The sequence below is a fragment of the Myotis brandtii genome, unplaced genomic scaffold (assembly GCF_000412655.1).
Source record: "Myotis brandtii unplaced genomic scaffold, ASM41265v1 scaffold13, whole genome shotgun sequence".
Lineage (NCBI taxonomy): Eukaryota > Metazoa > Chordata > Mammalia > Chiroptera > Vespertilionidae > Myotis > Myotis brandtii.
This window is the reverse complement of record NW_005354595.1, coordinates 4,880,973-4,897,284: the sequence shown is the minus strand read 5'-3', so window position 1 is coordinate 4,897,284 and position 16,312 is coordinate 4,880,973. Positions and strand designations below refer to the sequence as shown.

Sequence of the window (16,312 nt, the reverse complement as noted above, 5' to 3'; positions counted from 1 at the left end):
AAAGTAATGAATTAAAACTTCCCGCAAATGCTCTTTTTTGGCACAAAATTTGACATTTGTAAGCGTAAAAATATAAGATGTTAGTACCTTCAGAAAATTTGACATATGAAGTTTTGAAGCTTGCTGTCAATACAACAAAATAGCATACATATCAAACTGCATATATATCAACATATGTGTACCTCCATCTATTGAAAAAAATCTGCATTATTAACTGGTACACCTAGTATGTCTTTGTCTCTCTAGTAACTTTGGTTGTCTAAAGGTTATTCTCTAGTTAATTCGTCAAGAACAGTAGTCCCTGAATTCTCACCTATTCATAAGCTAGTGTCTTTTGTACTTGAAAGTGAATTTTACTGGATAAAAGTCATTGGACCACACTTTCTATCTTTGAATACTTTAAATGTTACTCTGTTTTCTTGAAAAAATCTGATGATCATTTAATTTTCTTTCCCTCATAAGTCACATGCTTTTTTTTTCTAGATGCCCAAAAGATCCCCCCTCAGTAAAGTCTAATAATATTTTAATTAAATTTATTGGGTTGACATCAGTTAATAAAATTATATATCGTATTCACCACCCCAAGTCATTTCCTTCCATTACCATTTATTCCCCCTTTACCCTCATCTTCTCCTGCCCCCTTGCCCTCTGGTAATCATCATATTGTTGTCTGTCTATGAGTTTTTTTTGTTTTTTTTTCTTAATCCCTTCACTTTTTTCACCCAAACCCCCTTTCTTCTCCCCTCTGACAGCTACAAGTCTGTTCTCTGTATCTATGAGTCTGTTTCTATTTTGCTTTTTATTTTGTTCATTAGATCCACATGTAAATAAAATCATATGGTATTTGTCTTTCTCTGACTGACTTATTTCCTTAACATAATATACTCCAGGTCATCTATGCTGTTGCAAAAGGTAAGATTTCCTCTTTTTTAATGGGTGAGTAGTATTCCAATGTGTAAATGTACCACAGCTTTTTTACCCACTCACCTATTGATGGGTACTTGGGCTGTTTCCAGATCTTGGCTATTGTAAATAATGCTGCAGTGAACATAGGGGTGCATATATTCAAAGCCTAAAAATTTAAACAAATTACATCTTAGCATTGTTTATTCTGGGTTAGTATTCTTAGGTATGTGATATGTCTTTTTAGTAGCTACACATTTGTTTTTTAATTGAGAAAGTTATTTTAGTATTTGTGCTCTTCCCTTTTCTTCAGGAACTCCTATTATTGGTATATTGTCTCTCCTTTGCTTTTCTTTAGTGAACCTTTTTTCTTAAAATTTAAAATGTTGCCCCAGCTGGTTTGACTCAGTGGATAGAGCATCGGCCTGTGGACTGACGGGTCCGGGTTCAATTCCAGTCAAGGGCACATGCCCGGGGTGCAGACTTGATCCCCAGTAGGAGGCGTGCAGGAGGCAGCTGATCAATGATTCTCATCATTGATGTTTCTATCTCTCTCTCCCTCTCCCTTCCTCTCTGAAATCAATAAAAACATATTCTGAAAAAAAATTTTTTTTAAATGTTTTCCCTTTTTGTATTTTGTGTTTTGAAGACACTGTTATATTTTTATTTTTCTTCCAGTTTAGTCTTCATTTGTGAAATGATTTTGTTTCTTACTTCATGAGTATTTTACCTTCAGTTCTCAGTTTTTCTAATTGTGATGTATGTTGTTCTTCTGTGTATTGTTACCACTTTCATAATGTCTTTAGCCTGTTTTAAAATAGTAGGTTGCAGTTTTGATATTTTATGGACATATTTTCCTGAGTGATTTCTGTAGAGATTTATTGTCTGTAGGGATTTATTTTGCTTTTTTTTCGTATAGTACATTTGTATGGGATTTTACCCTGATCCTTTTCTGTTGGTCACTTTTATGGGTAATTAGGTTTATTTAACTTTTAGCATGAGGTGGAATTCAGGAAGGTTTTTCTGACTTCGTACAGCTCTGCCTCTGTTGCTTTTATCCAGTGTTCTAAAGAGGTTGGCCTGAATTCTGAGATTTCCTAGGTCTTTTCTCCTTCCCCATTTTGGTCTGGGTCTCCTCTTTCTTCTGTTGTTCTACTCTACTCAGTTTTGATTTTACACCAGTAGTTTCTTCTCAGTGTGGGACTTGTTCTAGAATATAGTCTGGGTGGATCAGTTTTGAAAGTTCATGGTGACTAAATTGATTCAACCTCTTTTCAGACCTTCTTATCATGGACCTTTTGTCTCACGCAGTATTAGAGGTGCCAGAATCCCTCCTCATTTCAGCTACTGTCAATGTTTTCCTCATTGGCCTGATATGCTTTGCAGTGACTACATATTAGGTATTTTGGAGTTGTTATTAGGTTCATTAGTTGCCACCTTATTGTTTTGTTTTTCCTGTCAAGCAGTGCAGGTCTTGTGGGTGTTGGTGAATTGTCTCTGCATTTTGGGATTTGAAAGGGTACCTTGTCTCATAGTTTGTTTTAGGTGTTGTGGATGGGATTTTGGCTTTGTTGTCTAGATATCTTGTCTGTTTTCATGTGGAGAGTTGAAGAGATCAAAATCTATGCTGCTACCGCTGCTACCATCTTCCCAGAACCTTGCCATTAGTTTTGATGTCCCCTGTAAGTGCACTCTATGATGTTCGCACAACAGAATTGCCTAACGACACATTTCTCAGAACATATTCCCACTGTTAAGTGACACATGACTGTATATAGTTCTCTGGGATTGTTTTCTTCACTGAACATTATGCTACTGAGATTAATCTATTTTTTGAATGTAGCTATAGTACATTCCCTCTCACTGCTACATAATTTATTATATTAATATCTATATTTTATTTATTCTTCTGCTGGTGAGCATTTTAGCAATTCTAGTTTTGTTGGTCATTACAAAACAACAATAGCAACCATTGATGTATGTTTACTATGTCCCAGACAGTTTTTTATGTGTTTTACATATATTATCTCTCGTAAACCTCATAAGAACCCTGTAAGATAGGTACTATTTTATTCTCATTTAAGGCTAAGGTGAGGCAAAAAGGGTTAAATAACTTGCCCAAGGAGGCAGGATTCAAAACGTAGGGTATCTAGTCCTTTCATCTGTGCTTATGTAGTAGATTGTTTTGGATTCTGGAAATACAAGTATTATCTCTGTTCTCACAGACCCTTAATTATAAAACATGATACATGCATAAAGACACATTATATTTCACTATTTTGTAAGGGTTTTTATTTTAAAAAAAATATATTTTATTGATTTTTTACAGAGAGGAAGGGAGAGGGATAGAGAGTTAGAAACATCGATGAGAGAAAAACATCGATCAGCTGCCTCCTGCACACTCCCTACTGGGGATATGCACCCGCAACCAAGGTACATGCCCTTGACTGCAATCGAACCCGGGACCCTTCAGTCCGCAGGCCGATGCTCTAGCCACTGAGCCAAACCAGCTAGGGCTATTTTGTAAGGTTTTGATGTTGAGAACATATAATCTTTGTTCATTTGATTTTAATTTGAGAGATAGAGTGGTGTTTGGAATGTACTTGAAACTCTAGCAAGTTAAACTAAGGGATTCTGTGGATGCACTTATTGGAAAGGTCATCTTTTTTTAGTGAAATAGCTCATGGTGCTCACATCTGGAGCTTAGCACCATCTACTGGCAAAGGGAAACAACTGTTGGGAGGACAGTATACACTTTCATAGGATTTTTCCTTTTGAAACTGTTTCTGGGGGAAATAAACATGTTGTAATTTTTCTGTGTATTGATTTTTGTATCCCTGTTTGTTTCCTTTAAACTTCAAATATCTATTATATATTGCATATTTGCATAACTGCATTTTTATGAGGAAAAATACAAGAAAATATATAGTTTTATAGGTCTGTCATTCTGCAATAGTCTTTTTCAAATCATATAAAGCTATTATTTTTTTAGAGTAATAAGAGCAGAAACAAAGGTGTCCTATTGTGCTAATATGAACTGTATTTAGTTTATAGCTCTGTTTTGGCTTGGTTAAGTAATACTATCTTTTTTTTAATATATTTTATTGATTTTTTTACAGAGAGGAAGGGAGAGGGATAGAGAGTTAGAAACATCGATGAGAGAGAAACATCGATCAGCTGCCTCCTGCACACCCTACTGGGGATGTGCCCACAACCAAGGTACATGCCCTTGACCGGAATCGAACCTGGGACCCTTGAGTCTGCAGGCTGACGCTCTATCCACTGAGCCAAACCGGTTAGGGCTAAGTAATACTATCTTTATAGAGGAATGGAATTAATAGTAGAATGAAAAAAGAGTTCTTAGTGGCTAACCATGGGAAGCTTCTCTCTGCTCAGCTGTTGGTATTAACCTAATTTCTATTTTAATCTTTACTTAAATTGGTTTAGCTTTCATTTGTCAGTGGCTTAGCATTCTGTTTGTATCCTGTTTTAGATTAACTTCTATTGCTTAGCACTATTCTTGGTCATTTTTTCCTCGTCATTAATTGAAATGATTTAAAAGTGGATGAGAAAAAAAAGGATGAGAAATCAGTTGCCCTTTTGTTCCATTTCTTATTCAATATGTTCCATTTCTTCTTTTCTGATATGTTTTTCTATAGGCACTTTACAAGTTAAAAGTTTTTTAGATGTGACAATTTTAGTTAAAGGTGAAATGATCGTTTTACAGAAGGAGGGACATAATGATTGCTTAATGAGTATTGGTTGAGTGTTTCGTTAAAGAAATTTTAAAAAGCTAACTTGTGTTATAGAGCAGGAATGGTTGTTTAACGAACCATTAGTCTGATATGTTTACTTCTAAGTGTACTGAGCACAATGAACAATTGTTCTTTTGCCCTGTGCCTACTTAACACTTGAAATAAGAACTATTTTCTGTTTTAAATGTTAGCTTATTACAGGTATACTTTAGAGATACATGATTAAATGGAATAAAGACTTATTTATTAAAAATAGCAATAATTGCCCTAACCGGTTTGGCTCAGCGGATAGAGCATCGGCCTGCGGACTCAAGGGTCCCAGGTTCGATTCCGGTCAAGGGCATGTACCTTGGTTGCGGGCACATCCCCAGTAGGGGGCGTGCAGGAGGCAGCTGATCGATGTTTCTCTCTCATCGATGTTTCTAACTCTCTATCCCTCTCCCCTCCTCTCTGTAAAAAATCAATAAAATATATTAAAAAAAATAGCAATAATTACAAATTTTGGATTGTATGTCATAATGTTACATAGTTGAATATAAAAAGTCCAAGATTGCTCTTGTAATAGTATAGGTTTCTAATTTGTTGAATATAGTCTCAGTGTAGAGAATGAAAGTGGGGTCATTTGTATTTTTGTTTTTGTTGTTTGTTTGAATGTTTTACTTTAGAAACCAAATCCCCCTTTCTTAATCTGGTCTACAGTGGATACCAAAATATTTTAATTTTATTTAAAAGTACATTTTAAAATTGCTTATTTAAGTATAACTCATTTCCCCCCCCCCAATATCTAACTTATTAGAAATGTGTTCTATATTTAAAGAGAGAAGTGTATAGAGACTTTCAAAATATTATATGAACATGTAAAATTTTTAAAACATACCAGTTATTTTCAAAAAGATTTTTACTATCTCAGGTAGTTATTCCTTTCTCTCAAACTTTTTAATTATCAGCTTACTCTTTGATTTGACTTATTTTGTATTTTGCCTGAAGATTAACTGCTAATAAGTGATTTAATTCAGGACTAGTTTTCATTGTGCTGAGTTTTAGGTGAGGGGATAACAAGATTAATTATTCCTGCCATCTAAAGTCTGTTATAATGAGAATCGCAGCCTTATACAGGGTATAGCAAAAGGAGGTTTACAGCTGTGAGTACACAAAACACAGAGTTTATTCTTGTATTATTATTTAATAACTAGAGGCCCAGTGCACGGATTTGTGCACTGGTGGGGTCCCTCGGCCTGGCCTGCGCCCTCTCGCAATCCGGGACCCCTAGCGGGATGCCAAATAGCCGGTTTCGGCCTGATCCAGACAGGAGGGAGCCCAGTCCTGTGCGTTGAGTGCCTGCCCCCTGGTGGTCAGAGTGCATCATAGGAACCAGTCGACTGGTCATTCAGTCGCTTAGGCTTAATATATATATAGATTATTGTATTATTTTCTATACGAACTGTAAACCTACATTTGCCCCACCCTGTGTATTATAAAGGAACATGTATTAAGAGGGATCTATGTTTAGGTATAGGAACCAATTGTTTTAGTTGTTCAGAGCCATTAGAATTTAGTTTGAACTGAGAATAAAACAAAACTCCCAGAGTCAGTGTACATGGTACTACTAGTATTTGAGTGGGACCTTGAAGAATTAGAAGAAATTGATAGGTGGAGATAAAGAAGAAAGAATGCCTCAGGCTGAACAAACCATAGCATCTTGTATAGGGTCTCTGAAGCAGTATTTTGGCAAATGGATTTCATATTCCATGCATAGTTTTGGGAATTCTTACTTTATGAATCATGAATTGCAATAAGATTATCAACTTCTTTTTTAAGAAATATAATACTTCTTTCATACAGTGTATTCCATACCACTCTGTTAGAAAGAAGATACGTTCTGCTTTAAGCACAAAATTGTCAGCTAGAGAGTATTTTTAGGAATGGGGGGAAAAATGTAGAGTGTTTTCCAATTTAACACTACTGCTAAACTGTTTGAACAAATGCTTAGAACAAATGAAGCTTCAAAAAATAATTCACCTGAGGAGGAGTGAATTATCTTAAACTAGTATCACAATTTAATTGGTTAAAACTTAATCTTACTCAACTGAATTGAAGAACAAGCTTCATATTCTTTCAGCTCTATGAAAACATGTTTTTCCTTAATACAAATCTGTCTCCTTGAGAGCTATGACCTTTCTTTGTATAGGATGCAGTTTATGTACTGTACAAAGGGGCACAGGTGAAGATGTTAGGGCGTTGAAATGCAGTCCTTGCTCAGCTTTTCTAGAGAAAAAGGCACTCTACCTAGAGGAGCCCTTACCCTAAAGTGATTATAAATTTGCTTTATTTTTTTAGTGGATTTAGTACTTAGCTTCTAGAAGAGTATAGGCACAAATTAGGAACTCAGCAAATACTTTTTCCATATATAGAGTATTCAGAAGTTTAAACAAGATGAAATTTCCCTCAGACCATGGCTTTTTGGCTGATTATTATATGTATTTCATGGGATTTTAGAAAAATTTATTCTATTCAATCTGTAGTCTTCTTGAAGTAAAATTCCATGTTTATATGGAATTTATATTTATGTTTGTTGTGTTTTGCCAAATTGTTATTGCTGACAAGCTGTATTGTTATTTCTGTTCTGATTCCATTTATAAAAATATTTAAATTTTAATTTCAGGTATATTGTTTTTTTTTGCCCATGTGACCTAGTTTCCCAGGGCTATTCTTTCCTACCTGTTCAACTCTTGGCTGCAGGAATGAAGGAAGTGACCAGAACTTGGAAAATAGTAGGTGGAGTCACACATGCTAATAGCCATTACAAAAATGGCTGGATAGTCATGATAGCTATTGGATGGGCCCGAGGTAATATTAACAGTATATGTTCATAAATGTTGTTATTGGTGTACTACAATTACTGAACAGTTCTCTAGTTATATTAATGGGAACCATATACTAGTACTTTAATAATGTCTTTTTGGAGGATGGAAGCCTTGCTCCTGTTGGCTACTAAAGTTAATTCAAAACTAGCACTTTTCACTAGTATAGCCATCAGCCATTATTTTGAGCCCAACTGTCTTACAATATAAAATTTTTATGATTGGTTTCATTAGCAGCCCCAGAACTGGAGGGATTCATAATTAATTAAGGTGTAGTGCCATCATAAATAAACAAGTTTACATAAGAAATTATGTGCTGCATGTAAAAAAAAATTGTGTGTTTTTAAAATTCTGAATAACTGGAAATGGGAAATATAATTGATTATGGGTTCATGTTTACTTTGCATTATTTACCTTTATTGTTGAGTTCTTTTGTATGTATGAATTGAGCAAATTTCTCCAATTTCCCATTATAGTGTATTTCACCTAAAACTAATATCAGGGAAGGAAATAGTAAAACAGAGGATTTTATTTTTCAGGTCTGAAACAAACCTCTAGCCACATCTCTGTGCATAAGGACCCAATTTTAATTTAATTATTGGACAGTAGACAGTTGCCATATGCTGAAAGGGAAGAAGAATTGCAATAGTGTCAGTACCATTAATGTACAAGGCAACTTTTTTCTTCCCCAAAATTATATTTTGGGGATCCTCTTGGGATTTTAAGTCAGGAAGTAAAATTATGGCTTTGTTTTAAATATTTCTTTAGAAAATTTGGCTAAATATTCTTGTTTTATTTTCTTATTTTTAGGTGCAGGTGGTAGCATTATCACAAATTTTGAGCTATTGGTAAAAGGAGATTGGAAACCACAAGCTGATGAATGGATGAAGATGTCCTAGTGAGTTGGTATAAACTATACTGAGAATCTGGCTTTTTAACCTTAGATCCCACCAAATTTATTTTTAAAAACATTTTATGGATTCTAGATATGGATGAAATATAGGTGAAAAGAATAAATAGGGATGATAATGGGAAGAAAACCAGGAAACTTTATTCTTTCAAAAAGACTGCTCTCTCAAATGTAGTTTTAAAAATATATATTGATTCATTTATTTGTGGGTTCCTTTCTTTAGGAAATAAAATAAAACAAAAATTTCTAGATTGTTATAGAATTGTGAAAGGAGTATGAATTTATGGAGAGAGAATTACATAGGCACAGACTTCTCTAAATGGAAATGAATCAGTTGCAGGCTCTTGGTATTTTCATTAATGAAATCACCCAGATTTCAAATTTACATAGTTCTGTTAGTAAAATGTCAAATTTAAGAGAACAAATCAAAGTGTTGTCATAAAGCCCTGTTAGTTGCTTTAAAAATGAAAGTCGAGTTTAATTGTACATAACAATAAGAAAAAAGATTAGAGGAAATAACCTACTCTATACTTGTTGGACGCATACTACCTTTTGTGTCCACTTAAGAAAATCTAATTGTTAGATATTCTTTAATGACACCGACCCAGTATTAAATAAGTCAAAAATGTATCCCTAATGTACCTGAAAATGAAACAGAGAAGTACAGTTTCCGTTTCCACAATTCAGGAAGGAAAAGGTTTAGGGAATAGTGGCCATAATAAGCAAGGCAAGGAAAGACTTCGTGTGAAAATAAGCTCATTAGAATGGATTAAAAATGAAGGTGGAGAAGCAGTATGGGTGGTGAGGTATGTTTGAGAACCAACAAATTCCAGGATATTTAACTTGGAAAGTACTCCTTAAAGCTTGAATTGGGGCAGTTCAGAAGTAGAACAAAGAAGGTTTTGGATGATGATAAAGTTATAAATAAGGCATTAGTGTAATTAAGGGGAAATTTTTCTCATTTTGAGTGCATGCCTTGAAATACTTTTATAAGCCATTTCTTGGGGCTTTAAAACCAAAATCAAATTATGTTTCTCCTCTGTTCAAAACCTTGCAGTGACCCCTGAAATGGCCTATAAGGCCCTCTAAGATCTGTCTGTCCCCCACACCCTTTGCTTTGACTTCATCTCTTATTCTTCTCTCCCTTGTTCACTACACTCTGTTCTTGAAAAAGCCTGGTGTGGTCTGGTTTACACTAGCTTTTCTCTTTGCCTAGAATTTTTTTCTCAGGTTGCTACCTCCCTATCTACTTTGTTCAAAGTATTTTCTCAAAGCTCACCTCAGTGAGGACTACCCTGCTTAAAATGGGAGCATATCCCTCTATTATTCTTTTTTTTCACACAGCATTTATCATATTCTATCATTTACTTATTGTGTTTATTCTTTTCTCCCCTTGGCTTCACCTCCCCACCCCACTTCCTTCAAAGAATACAAGATGCCAAGGACAGGGATTTTTTTTTTCTTTTGTATCCCAAGCATCTACCATATAGTAGACAATAAATATTAGATAAATGAAATGATTGACAATTTGTCAGGCAATTATGATATTTTTGTCCATTATGATATTTTGTGATTGTGTGCATATACTTAAGTTTTCATATATATATTACCAAATACTTTTGCATAGCAGAGAAAATCTATTTGGTCTTAGAGAATACATATATTGTCATAAACAGAATGTTGGTAGAAATATGAATGTCAGAGGTGCTGGTGAGGGCTCTGAAGGAAATGGGGAACATGATATTAGAAACTGGAGAGATGATACAGTTACCATATATAGTGGCAGAAAACTTAGCTGAATTGTGGAAAGCATAACATGTAAGCAATGAACTTGGTTAGTTAGCTGAGGACCTGTAGAAGCAAATTGTTGAAGTTCTGGACTAGGTTTTTCTTGCTGCTTATAATGAAGTATGAGAGGGAAGATTTGACTTGAGGGAATAACTGCTAAATAAAGAAACCAAGACTTGATGATTTAGGAAATTCTCAGCCAATCCAGACTGGAAAAGATGATAAAATGAGTAGACTTGTTCTTAGGAAAGCCTGCTGTGGAGAGAAAGTCAAGGGTGTTGCTGTACAATTTTTGCTAGTGTTAAAAGAGATTAGGCATGGGACACATGGATCCATTGAGCTATCACAACAGAAACCAGGACCAGAGATGGGATTTGTGAAGGACCATTTTGACTAATGGCATGGATTCCTGTGTCATACACAGGAGACCCATAAGGTCTTTGAAAATGTTATTTCAGCAGAAACATTGCCAGCTTGGACTGAAAGGGACAGAGATAAGATGAAATAAAAGAAGGCTGTCAGACTCCTAAAATTCTACAGGCAGGAAACAAGCTGATAAAACTGCTCAGCTTCAAACATGTGCTACCCTTCAAGGAAAAGGATGAATTATTTTAAGGTGAGAGCTGTGAGCCTAGAGGTCTGAGGCCAGGCACACAGGCTGGAGTCACAGGTGTAAAGGCCAGAGCCCTGAGTGCAGAGCTTGGAACTGCAGACTCAGAGGACACAGCTTCAAGCCACATAGAGTATTGTTCTCAGGCCTCAAAACCTAATGGAATTTGCCCTCTGGATTTTGAACTTGTGTAGGACCAGGGACCACTTTATTCTTCTGTTTTTTGTTCCCTTTTGGAATGAGAATGCCTATAACTGTTATTCTATGCCTATTCCACACTGTATTTTGGAAGCAGATAGCTTATTTACTAGTTTCACAGGAAACTCCTATAAGAATTTCCTAAATGCTTCCTGACTTTCCTAACCACCCTCATTGACTTTTTCCTAAATCCCAGCCCTTTTCCAATTTCCTGCTCCAATTTATTGTCTACAATAATTTTTCCTCAGATTCATTGCTTCTGGATATATGCTCTTAAGAGAACCCAATCCAGAATGGAATTTGTGTGCACTAGAGGATGCCCGTGATGAGGCACTGTGGTACAGACACCAAATTATTAGAAACAAAGAGTAGCAAAATGACATGAAGACAAACCTACTTTCATTTGTTTTTTATCTCAACTTGTTAAAATGTCAATTTGGTGTACATTTTATAAGAACAGTTGTACATGTATATAATTTACAAATTAATTGATAAATATATTTTAGGGAGTGTCTTAAATACTTTCTTTACCAATTGGGCTGGATACACATTAAAAAGTTTAGAGACTACTTTTCCAAAACAGGAATGCTGCTGGATCATTGTTAAGCCAAGTCCAAACCCCTGTTGCCCAAACCTAACTCTGCTTTGAACTCAATTCTTAGCTTGTAATAATGAAATTAATAACTAATTTGTCATAAAATGGCTGAAAGGGCTTTTACATTCTAAGTTTATTATTTATATTTTTCTAGTTGTCATCATAAAGGGCTAGATAATGATCTGTTACTGAGATATGCTTTAAATATAATGAGATATACATTGAAGTAGTGCTTCTTATTTGTAGATTAACATCTTACAGACTTGAACTATTCAGCATTAATTTATTAAGATAGTAGCTAATGCAAGTATTCTGTGCTGGAGTTAGCTAAGTAATGTGCTGGAGCAAGCTCATACTGTTTTATGAGAGCCAATTGTGTATATCTCTTCTCTTTACACAGCAGCCTGAAGTTGGTTGTGATGGGAATACAGTGGGGCCTTGACTTACGAGTTTAATTTGTTCCCTGATGGAGCTCGTAACTCAAATTACTCATATGTCAAATCAAAAAGTGAACGAATGAGACACGTGATGCTGGGCTGATGTTGTGGTGTTCATTGTGACGTTCGCTGCGCCAACTAGCGGTGGGGTATCTGAAGCTGGCTCGTAACCCGAATTTTAGCTTGCAACTCAAAGCAAAAAATCGGCCGAGAGACGGCACGTATCTCGAAAAACTCGTTAGTCAGGATACTCGTAAGTCAAGGCCCCACTGTATTTACACAATGGAAATGAGAAAATTCTACAAATTGGGGCTTTCTTTTCCTAACCCCATTCCATCCAAGCAGCCTGTTTAGCATCGTATGGTTTTTCAGGACTAATCTACTTGTCCCAAATTATGCTGACAAACATGGGATTTCCAGATCCTTCGTGAGAAAGTGTTATGTGGTCAAATATGTTCCAGAAATATTGCATAAAGAATTGTACTCTATCAGAGAGTGACAATATGTATGAACATTCTAAAATCTCTGATACTTTATGCTGTGAAGAAAGGTATTTAGTTTTATATAACTTAGTATTTCACAGAGCTCATTTTGTGTTATATCTATTAGTAACTCGTTAAATTAGTATTTTGTAGGGTACTCTTTGAGAAATATAGACATAGGTCTATATTTAGTTAATGACTTACTGACTTAAAGTGTGTTTTATTTTCAGCCCTGCCAAGGTAACCCTGCTGGGGTCAATTATCTTCACATTCCAGCACACTGAGCACCTGCAAATAGCAAGGCATGATCTTGTGTTCCTCTACACTATGTTTCTTGTGGTCACAAAGGTAAGAGTTCAAAGTAGCAATAAATCAGTATTACAGATTCTGTGTAATCAGAATTCTGCATATGAGGCAAGTAACAGGAATATTTATTTTTTATTGTTATTACAGTCTGAAATGATGAACTTTGGGGACTTTATTCAGCAAATCCATGACTTTCTGAAACTTATCTCTCCTGATTTCTCATTTGATTTTATGCTGAGGCTACCAGGAGAGACTTGCAGATAGCCTCAGAGTATATTGGAGGCCAGAGAGTAGTGAAAATAGCCAAGGCTGATCAGAGTCTGCAGAGACAGTGTCATCTCATTTGGAAAATGAGGTACTTGGGTAGATGTTCTCTGAGGTTCTTTTGAACTTTAAAATTTAGAAATTTTATATTAGGACATTTGTGGTCAGTCTCTTTTATTGTTATTGTCTGGTTCAAAGCTTTATTCATTCTTGAAGATAGGAGATAGTATGATGTAAGATCACAGTTTTTTGAGACAGATTGTCTTAAGTTCACACCTAACTTTACTCTCTAATCCCTGAATAGGCAAGTCACTTAATGTCTCTAAATCCTGATTTCCTCATTTTCATTGTATCATTGTTGAGAGGATTGGAGATGATGTATGCCATTCTATTACTGGGTCTGACACATCCTATGAATTCTATTTGTAGCTATATCGTGAGGCTAATTCTGATTATTGGTATTCTTACCATTATTAGATACTAGAGGCCTGGTGCACGAAATTCATGCACTCGGGGGGGGCGGTTGAGGGGGTCCCCTCAGCCTGGCCTGCACCCTCTCGCAGTCTGGGAAACCTCAGGGGATGTCCAACTGCTGCGGAGGCAGGGGAGGCTCCCACCACCACTGCTGTGCTTGCCAGCCATGAGCCCGGCTTCTGGCTGAGTGATGCTCCCCCTGTGGGAGCACACAGACCACTACGGGGCAGGTCCTGTGTTGAGCATCTGCCTCCTGGTGGTCAGTGCATGTCACAGCGACCGGTCGTTCTGCTGTTCGGTCGATTTGCATATTAGCCTTTTATTATATAGGATTGTTTCCTATTCAAAGCTAGGCAATTGATTTTGAAATAAGTTTACTATTTAGGCCTAGAAAAATTTTACAGCTGTTTCTCAGCCTAGATATATTTTTTTTAATTATATTTTATTGATTTTTTTACAGAGAGGAAGGGAGAGGGATAGAGAGTTAGAAACATGGATGAGAGAGAAACATCTATCAGCTGCCTCCTGCACACCCCCTACTGGGGATGTGCCCGCAACCAAGGTACATGCCCTTGACCGGAATCGAACCCGGGACCCCTCAGTCCGCAGGCTGACACTCTATCCACTGAGCCAAACCGGTCAGGGCTCAGCCTAGATATTTTTGGCTAAAACTTATGTACAGGATTCTTAAAAGGAAGCCGTATATGTTACATACATTTATGTCTTAGAAAGAACCAAGCCACTATATGGATCATTTATTCCTGCTTCAGTGGTCTCTGCAATGGAGGTTATCTGTGGTGGTAATTCAAGTAATGCATTACTTGATATCTGAAGCAACATCTCTTTACATGTGCCTTCCTCTTCCAGTCCTCAAATTTGGGGCTGTATGTATTTCTTTGTAACAGCTCTACTGAGATATATTTTACATACCATACAATTAATCCATTTAAAGTATACAATTCAGTGGTTTTTAGTATAGTCACAGAGTTGTACAGCCATCACCACAATCAATATTAGAACATTTTCATCACCCCCAAAAGAAACCTCATACTCATTAGCAGTCACTTCACATTTTCCTTTAATCCCCCAGCTGCAGGCAACTACTAATCTACTGTCTGTTTATAAATTTACCTATTCGGATATTTTATGTAAATGGGATACTGTAATATGTGGTCTTGTGACTGATTTTTTTCCCTTAACATAAGGATTTTGAGGTTCATCAGTGTTGTATGTATCAGTACGTTATTCCTTTTTATTGCCAAATGATATTCCAGTCTGTGGATATACAGTAAAATCTCGATATAATGGACTGATTCAGGTGAGGGGTTGTCCTTTAAAGCCAAAAAAGTCTGTTATATAATAACAAATGCATATGTTAAAAAATTGACAAATTAGTTTACCTGTTTTTACTTATGTAGACATGTTTGTGTAATTAAAATTAAGTATGTATGAAAAGTTTCATTTCACAGAAAAGTTTTCTGTTTATGTTACAGTAATTTTAAATTTATACCGAATAGGTCTAGTAAATGCATGTATCCACAAGTCACTGTGAGTAACACAGCTGGGGCTTGGCTTAGCGTACATGGGGACATTAGCTTGCAGGCACGACTTAAAACTGCTGCAGAAAGTCATGCCACGCAACAACAGAACCAATTATAGTATGCGTGATGTGGTGTGATCATATGCTAATCATTTGCCAAACATTGTTTACCAGAGGTGACTCTTGGATTTAAATATGTAGACTATGGTTGTAGATATGTAATATTTATGTCGGTGAAATTACGACAGTGTTTTTTCAAACACATGGCCTATACGCTAAAATTTGTTAAAAATAACAGTGAATCACCTGGCCAGTGTGGCTCAGTGGTTGAGTGTCAATCTATGAACCAGGAGGTCACGGTTCAATTCCTGGTCAGGGGATATGCCTGTGTTGCAGGCTCAATCCCCAGGGTGGGGCATACAGGAGGCAGCCAATCAATGATTCTCTCTCATTATTGATGCTTCTATTTCTCCCTCTCCCTTCCTCTCTGAAACCAATAAAAATATGTTTTAAAAAATAACAGTGAATTAATAACAAAAAAATAACCTATTAATTTAATTATAAGCAAATCTTGGTTAAAAGCATTTTCACCTATGACATTTGGACCAGAAATTTTGTCTGTTAAATCTGAAGTCCGTTAAATTGAGATCTGCAAAATCAAGGGTTTATTGTACTACATTTTATTTATCCATCATTTGATAGCTATTTGGGTTCTTTTGCTTTTTGGCCAATATGAAAATGAGCTATGAACATTCACGTTCAAGTTTTTATGTGGACATGTGTTACATTTCTCTTGGGTATATCATACAGGAATGGAGTTACTAGGTCATATAGTAATTCTACGTTTAATCTTTTGAGGAACTTTGAGGAATTAACCAAAGTGGCTTTATCATTTTACATTTCTACCAGCAATATATGAGAGTTCTAATTCACCACATCTTTGCCAATGCTTGTCTTTTTCATTAAAGTCATCTTAGTGGGTATGTGGCAGCTCATTGTTATTTTGGTTTACATTTTCCTGATGACTAATGATGTTGAGCATCTTTTCATGTGCATACTGACCATTTATCTATCATCTTTGGGGCAGTGTCTGTTCAAATCTTTTGCCCACTTAAAAAAATTGGATTATCTTATTATTGAGTTGTAATAGTTTTCTATATATTCAGGATACCAGACCTTTGTGAGATTA

General features: G+C 35.9%; 1 protein-coding gene across 2 annotated transcripts in view; it reads left to right on the top strand.

Annotated features, from left to right (window-relative positions):
- TMEM38B (transmembrane protein 38B) overlaps positions 1-16,312 on the top strand; it is a 36,821-nt gene that overhangs the window by 13,600 nt on the left and 6,909 nt on the right. For both annotated transcript variants that reach the window (XM_005859797.2, XM_014534430.1), the window contains exons 3-5: positions 7,321-7,505; positions 8,330-8,417; positions 12,770-12,887. In XM_005859797.2, the coding sequence (XP_005859859.1) occupies positions 7,321-7,505; positions 8,330-8,417; positions 12,770-12,887 (391 nt within the window). The remainder of the gene's footprint in view (positions 1-7,320; positions 7,506-8,329; positions 8,418-12,769; positions 12,888-16,312) is intronic.